At 43.1% G+C, this 7,500-nt stretch overlaps 1 protein-coding gene across 1 annotated transcript in view; it reads right to left on the bottom strand.

Moving 5' to 3' along the window:
• traf3 (TNF receptor-associated factor 3) overlaps positions 1–7,500 on the bottom strand; it is a 19,689-nt gene that overhangs the window by 6,590 nt on the left and 5,599 nt on the right. The window contains exons 2-9 of the mRNA XM_056589922.1: positions 6,525–6,687; positions 4,989–5,178; positions 4,202–4,253; positions 3,640–3,744; positions 2,550–2,714; positions 1,940–2,020; positions 1,609–1,683; positions 625–717 (exon numbers count right to left, since the gene is read on the bottom strand). Coding sequence (XP_056445897.1) covers positions 625–717; positions 1,609–1,683; positions 1,940–2,020; positions 2,550–2,714; positions 3,640–3,744; positions 4,202–4,253; positions 4,989–5,178; positions 6,525–6,684 — 921 coding nt within the window. The 5' untranslated portion in view covers positions 6,685–6,687. The remainder of the gene's footprint in view (positions 1–624; positions 718–1,608; positions 1,684–1,939; positions 2,021–2,549; positions 2,715–3,639; positions 3,745–4,201; positions 4,254–4,988; positions 5,179–6,524; positions 6,688–7,500) is intronic.

Here is a 7,500-nt window from a genome sequence, read left to right as displayed (position 1 = left end):
GGGCCGTACCTTTCTTATCATCTGAGTTATCTCTCTGATCTGTCCTGCCTACGTCCAAGTCCAAGCGTGTCAATGGAGGGGGGGAGGGGGGGGGGCAAGTTTAGAGTCTCAGTCTCCTTAGTCTCGCTCTAAGCTACCTTACTTTACTCTCTCAGGTACCTATCCTTAGCCTCTCTCTAAGGTAAATCACCTTAGTCTCTAAGGCCCCTCACCTTAGTCTCTAAGGCCCCTCACCTTAGTCTCTAAGGCCCCTCACCTTAGTCTCTAAGGCCCCTCACCTTAGTCCCTCTCTAAGGCCCCTCACCTTAGTCCCTCTCTAAGGCCCCTCACCTTAGTCTCTAAGGCCCCTCACCTTAGTCTCTGAGGCCCCTCACCTTAGTCTCTAAGGCCCCTCACCTTAGTCTCTGAGGCCCCTCACCTTAGACTCTGAGGCCCCTCACCTTAGTCTCTGAGGCCCCTCACCTTAGTCTCTAAGGCCCCTCACCTTAGTCTCTAAGGCCCCTCACCTTAGTCTCTGAGGCCCCTCACCTTAGTCTCTCTCTAAGGCCCCTCACCTTAGTCTCTCTCTAAGGCCCCTCACCTTAGTCTCTGAGGCCCCTCACCTTAGTCTCTAAGGCCCCTCACCTTAGTCTCCAGGGCACAGCTCCTAGATAACATCATCCTCAGGTGATCCGCTGCCGACTCCGCCTCATGGTCCCTGATGTCCTGGTTCGATCCCTGATGATACCCGACATATTAGTACATAGTAGTACATAGTAGAACATAGTAGTACATGGTAGTACATGGTGATGATACCCGACATATTAGTACATAGTAGTACATAGTAGAACATAGTAGTACATGGTAGTACATGGTAGTACATATTAGAACATAGTAATACATATTAGTACATAGTAGTACATATTAGTACATAGTAGTACACATTAGAACATAGTAGTACATGGCAGTACATATAAGTACAAACATGGTAGTACACATAGTAGTACATAGTAGTACTAGGGCTGGGTAATAAAAATCGATTTCATCGATTTTGGATCGATTTCATTTACATTTTGCAATATCGATTCATAGGGCATGAAGTCGATTTTTTGTTTTGTTATCATCATTATTTTTGCACTTTAATAAACAATGCCTTAATGCAATTTGCAGTGATGGAATGTTGTAGTTCAAGTCCACTTTCACTTGCATTTCACAATTGCACTTTTGAGACTTGAGACAGTTTTGTTTACAGCTCAAGTTTAAACTGTCCAATTTACAAGTTTGCACTTAAAACCTGTTATTTAAGATGAAGAGAAAAAAAATTTGTGTTTTGCAACACAGTTGAGCCATTTTCATTATTTGAGAGCAGATTGAATCGAATAGATTCAGAACCTTATGAGTCGAAATCGAATCGATTTAGGAAATTGGCCACGATACCCAGCCCTAAGTAGTACATATTAGTACATATAAGTACACAGTAGTAGTAATTCTATACAACTCATGCGTCTTATGAAAAAGCCTTCAAATGTAAAATAATGAAATGTTACAAGGTCAAATGATTAAAATGTAATGTGATGTATATCTACATGATTGTTTATGTGTATATCTTCTGATTACCAAGTACTTCACCTTCTGAGTGCAGCCGTAGCGCTGGAAAGGACACAAGGCCTGAGACTTTGGACATTCCTGCTGGTGGCTGGAGAGCTGGGGGGGGGGGGGGGGGGAGAAGAGAGAGAGAGAGAGAGAGAGAGAGAGAGAGAGAGAGAGAGAGAGAGAGAGAGAGAGAGAGAGAGAGAGAGAGAGAGAGAGAGAGAGAGAGAGAGAGAGAGAGAGAGAGAGAGAGAGAGAGAGAGAGAGAGAGAGAGGTTTTAATGCTTCCACTCTGCTGTACCCTTATGAACAGCGATACGTGTCGTCCCCACTGTACTCTACTGTACCGCTCGTGTAACCTGGGCCCTACCTTGTTCCTCAGCAGAGGGGAGTGTGAGCAGTTGTTCGGACAGGCAACAGGGAACGCTGGACACACCGTCTCCTTGTGTTTCTGGAACAGTCAAACCAGAACACTAGGAATACAGCAGTTCATTGACGGCCATGTTGGGTGTACCTCTGGGAAAAGTAGTTAATTGACGGCCATGTTGTGTGTACCTCTGGTAAAAGTAGTTAAGTGGCGGCCATGTTGTGTGTACCTCTGGTAAAGTAGTTAATTGGCGGCCATGTTGTGTGTACCTCTGGTAAAGTAGTTAATTGACGGCCATGTTGTGTGTACCTCTGGTAAAGTAGTTAATTGACGGCCATGTTATGTGTACCTCTGGTAAAGTAGTTAATTGACGGCCATGTTGTGTGTACCTCTGGTAAAGTAGTTAATTGACGGCCATGTTGTGTGTACCTCTGGTAAAGTAGTTAATTGACGGCCATGTTGTGTGTACCTCTGGTAAAGTAGTTAATTGACGGCCATGTTGTGTGTACCTCTGGTAAAGTAGTTAATTGACGGCCATGTTGTGTGTACCTCTGGTAAAGTAGTTAATTGACGGCCATGTTGTGTGTACCATTAGCAGCAGCAGTGACTGTACCTGTAGTTCACTGAGGGGCATCTTGTGTTTGCAGTATTCACAGCTGCTCTCTCTGTGTTTACACTTGAAGCCCAGGTGGTCCGAGATGTCCTTCCTCATCACCCTCTCCTTACACTTCCCCAGGGGGCACGGGACTTCAAAGAATGGACACACGTTGAGATGGTCCTGAGACACATGGAGACGGACAGGGAGTAGGGAGCCATTTAGCATTATTAACCATTCATTTAGTTTGTTAGAGAATAGAATAAATTGGTTAGAGACTAAGGCCGAATCTCGATTCTTCCCCTTGCCCCTTTTGCTTTGTCTTTGTCTTTGTCTTAACTAAGACAAAGACAAAGACAAAGCAAAAGGGGCAAGGGGAAGAATCGAGATGCGGCCCAAGTGAGCTCTCAAATCATCTTAAAAATAAGGGGTACATAGCACTCAATCTTATCCCTTAATCTTGATCAAATTGGGTATTGAGACACCACTAGCTCTCACATGAACGCGCAACTTCAAGGGTAAGGGGGAAGATAAGGGGTAAGGGGGAAGATAAGGGGTAAGGGGAAGTATTGAGATTGGGCCTAACTCTACTCTATTTCAATCAGTCTGACAAACTACTCTATTTCAATTGGTCAGAGACTAACTCTACTCTATTTGCATAAGTTAGACTGACTGCTCTATTCAGAGAGAAGACTAGAGAGTAGACTAACTCTAATCCATTTAAAATGGTTTGAAACTAGACCAACTCTACTCTATTTAAATTGGTTAGAGACTAGACCAACTCTACTTATTTTGGTAGAGACCAGTTTCTGAATGTTCATTTATGCTGTTCTTCTGTAGATTTTTATTTGTTTGAAAAATAGCTATGAAAAATAGCTTCTAAGTGTCAGCTAAAAATAGCTAACATTTAACTAATGCTGACAGATTTCACTATAATCATGGCAACGGAAATTGCAATGATAGTATTTTAGATGATATCTAAAAAAAATCGTTCATAAATACAGCGACGCCACATCAATATAATAAACCGCTAAACTATCATCGTGCTCGTGAACAGTGGTCTGTTCTCTGTTGGCTCTAGGTCATAGGGTGCGTTTGTTTTTCTCACTGGGACTTGCTGCAGGGTCATGTGTTCAGCACAGCCGTTGGAATGACTGCGACAGAGAACGTTGAGGGCCATGATCTCCCTGTGACAGCACACGTCACGGAACACCTGCAACACACACAGCAAGGTTACTATCTAGCTAGCGGCTAGCTCAACGCAAGCATCAGGATGACGAGCTAGCTAGCCAAAACACAAACATGGTTACTATCAAGCTAGCTAAACGCAAACATTACATTAACTGCCAACTAGCTGGCTTATCACAAATATCACGTTTCATGCTAACTATTTAGCTAAACAAAAATATCACGTAACCTGCTTACTAGCTAGCTAACCACAAACATCACATTATCTGCAAACTGGATAGCTAGCTTAACAGAAACGTCATTTACCCGCCAACTAGCTAGGTCAATGAATCATCCAAGTGACCTGCTTATTCCGCATTATGGATTGGCTAAAGGCTAACCCATCGCCAGGTCGAAGATTGATTCATTGATTGATCAGGATTTATAGGTTAAGGGGTTGGTCTGAGTGATCATCATCACAAGTGTCATCCCTGGCTTCCTACCTTCTCCTTAAACAAGGGCTCCATATCCACAGGACACATGGGTTTGGGATGGCTGGGGACAGTAGAGGAGAACAGTGGTTTCTATTGGGGTGCGTTCCAATCGTCAGTAGAAATGTAGTTGCAAATATCAAGTTCGAGGTCGACCTGATGGAAGCCCTACGTCAGCGCGAGTGTGGGGTTTGAAGGTCTGAGTGTTAGATGATGAAGGCTATCCGTCGGTGTCTGACTGATAAGAGGACGGAGGCCCTAGGTTGGGGTCTGAGTGTTGGATGATGAAGGCCCCACGTTGGGGTCTGAGTGTTGGATGATGAAGGCCCCACGTTGGGGTCTGAGTGTTGGATGATGAAGGCCCCACATCGGGGTCTGAGTGTTGGATGATGAAGGCCCCACGTTGGGGTCTGAGTGTTGGATGATGAAGGCCCCACGTTGGGGTCTGAGTGTTGGATGATCAAGGCCCCACGTTGGGGTCTGAGTGTTAGATGATGTTTGGGTCTGAGTGTTAGATGATGTTTGCGTCCGAGTGTTAGATGATGTTTGGGTCTGAGTGTTGGATGATGCAGGCCCTATGTTTGGGTCCGAGTGTTAGATGATGTTTGGGTCTGAGTGTTAGATGATGTTTGTGTCCGAGTGTTAGATGATGTTTGGGTCTGAGTGTTAGATGATGGAGGCTCTACATTGGGGTCCGAGTGTTAGATGATGAGGGCCCTATGTTAGTGTAAGTGTGTGTCAGATGAAGCTATGTTGGTGTCTGAGGGTTAGATGATGACGGTCTGGGGGGGGACAGTACCTGAGCAGCTCGTTGATGCAGCTGTCACAGAAGCGGTGTCCGCACTCGGTCTGCCGGGGCTGACACAGCACCAGCCTGCAGGCCTCACAGCAGTACTTGGGCTCCGGAGTCGCTAGGAAGCGGTCTCTGAAGCCCCCCTGGACCGGCAGGAAGCCGCAGTCCGGCCCGTGGGAACCGCCTGAGCCATGTTCTGTATAACATAAAGGTATCACTACAACATGTTCTGTATAACATAACGTATCACTACAACATGTGATGTATAACATAAGGTATCACTACAACATGTGCTGTATAACATAAGGTATCACTACAACATGTTCTGTATAACATAAGGTATCACTACAACATGTTCTGTATAACATAAGGTATCACTACAACATGTTCTGTATAACATAAGGTATCACTACAACATGTTCTGTATAACATAAGGTATCACTACAACATGTTCTGTATAACATAAGGTATCACTACAACATGACATGTTCTGTATAACATGACGTATCACTACAACATATTCTGTATAACATTAATATGGCTGGGCAAGTTAACGCGTTTATTACATGTTATTATTTTAATGCGATTAACACAACTTTTTCTACTTTGATTTTGAAAGGTTTTGCCCACAGAATGTCAACATTCATATCAGAAATCCTTTTTGTTTTCAGTTCCACTTACTTTACATTAAATTACCCTTGCAGTAAGTGACTGCTACAATTATTGTAAGTGACAGCCTGTTTACAATTCCAAAATCTGTGGCGCTACTTATTTGAATTTAACTACAATTGTAGTAACTGTTGGTTTACAATTGTACTAATTAACTGCCTGTTTATAATTCTCAAATGTGTGGTGTTCCGTAAGTTTCACATTCAACCCTCACTGAGTGAGTCAATAAAACTCCCTAATGATCCCATGGTCTAGTTTTTGCTTATTAAGTACATTTGGTATGAATGATAATGTGTCATTCCATGTGATAATCTCATTTAACTTCAATTGGAGTGGATTTAAAATAGAATTTTCGAAGTGCGATTAATCACGTTTAATTTTTTTTATCGTTGCCCGGCCCTAAACATTACGTATCACTACAGCATGTTCTATATAACATAACACTACATGTTCTATACAACATAACGTATCACTACAGCACGTTCTATTAAACACAGTGTATCACTACAACACGTTCTATATAACATAGTGTATCACTACAACATATATACTGTAACTTTACATAGAACTAAGACATAAACTGTAATATAAAGTAGAAATAAAGTGATTACTAATGTACTGTAGCGTATGAAAGTATGACTAAATACACCTATAACCTGTAACAGATAGTGAACGACATAAAGTCAGGTCGATGTCTCTGTTTACTTTCTCTGTTAACATTTGAACAGTTTTTTCATATTCAGACCTGATTAAAATGGATTTCATGGTTTATTTTGTTAAAGATTCTAGTGATAGATAGGAGCCGACTGATGGCTGGATGACTACGGCCCGCTCTGGGACGGACGGACGGACGGACGGACGGGGGCAGCGTACCTGGGGGGGCCTCCACGTGGGACCGGGCGTTGGCCTGGCGCAACGAGACGCCGGGGGGGACCAAGGAGAGGGGCATGGCATTGGCCAGAGAGCTCGCCGTCGCCCCCTGCTGGAGCGGGATCTGGATCTCCCTTCCACCAGGACTGCCCCCTGCAGACATGACCTGCAGGGCGGGAGAGAGCCGGGGTCAGGGGGGGGGGGCCAGTCGGGCCCTGGTTCAGGTAGGGCTGGGCGATTCGTCGAACTTTGATCGCGATTTCGATTTTAGCGTCAAACTATCACAAAATTAACATAATCAAATTTTTCGATAGATATCTGTATATTATTTTAGATTGGAAAATTATATTTTTTACCATTTTAAAGGCAAAATTTCAAAGTTCTCAGTTACATCGTTTTTTTTGGGAGAGACATGCTGAATAAATTCATCATGTTTTCAAACTCAAAAAATAATAGTTTGAATAATCGTGATTTCAATATAGAATAGAATAGAATAACTTTATTGTCATTGTAACAAGTACAACGAAATTAAGTGCAGTCCTTGTTCAGTGCAAAAATATCACATTGAGGTAGTACGTATAAATAAATAAATAAATAAAAACTATAATCAACTTAGTACACTAAAAACCACACCAACACAAACATTCACATTTATCAATGTACCTACACGAATGTGATACACAACACAACTATGCTCTGGTAGCAACATTTAGTGAGGTTATGGCTGTTGGATAAAAACTAGTTTTGTAGTCTGTTTGTTCTTGTTTGAATGGACCTGTATCTCCTGCCTGATGGCATTAGTTCAAACAGTATAGATTGACCCAAATAATCGTGATCATGATGTTTCCCATAACCGAGCAGCCCTAGGTTCAGGGTGAATCGGGCCCTGCAACGCTGTGGTCTACTGGGCCCACTGCACGCAAATACTATCGACATGTTCCTGGTTCTATGACAATATATGGAAATAACCGGAGACAGA

This window comes from Gadus chalcogrammus, chromosome 5 (genome assembly GCF_026213295.1).
Source record: "Gadus chalcogrammus isolate NIFS_2021 chromosome 5, NIFS_Gcha_1.0, whole genome shotgun sequence".
NCBI lineage: Eukaryota > Metazoa > Chordata > Actinopteri > Gadiformes > Gadidae > Gadus > Gadus chalcogrammus.
Note: the sequence above shows the minus strand (reverse complement) of the source record. Positions and strands in the feature narration are given on the sequence as shown.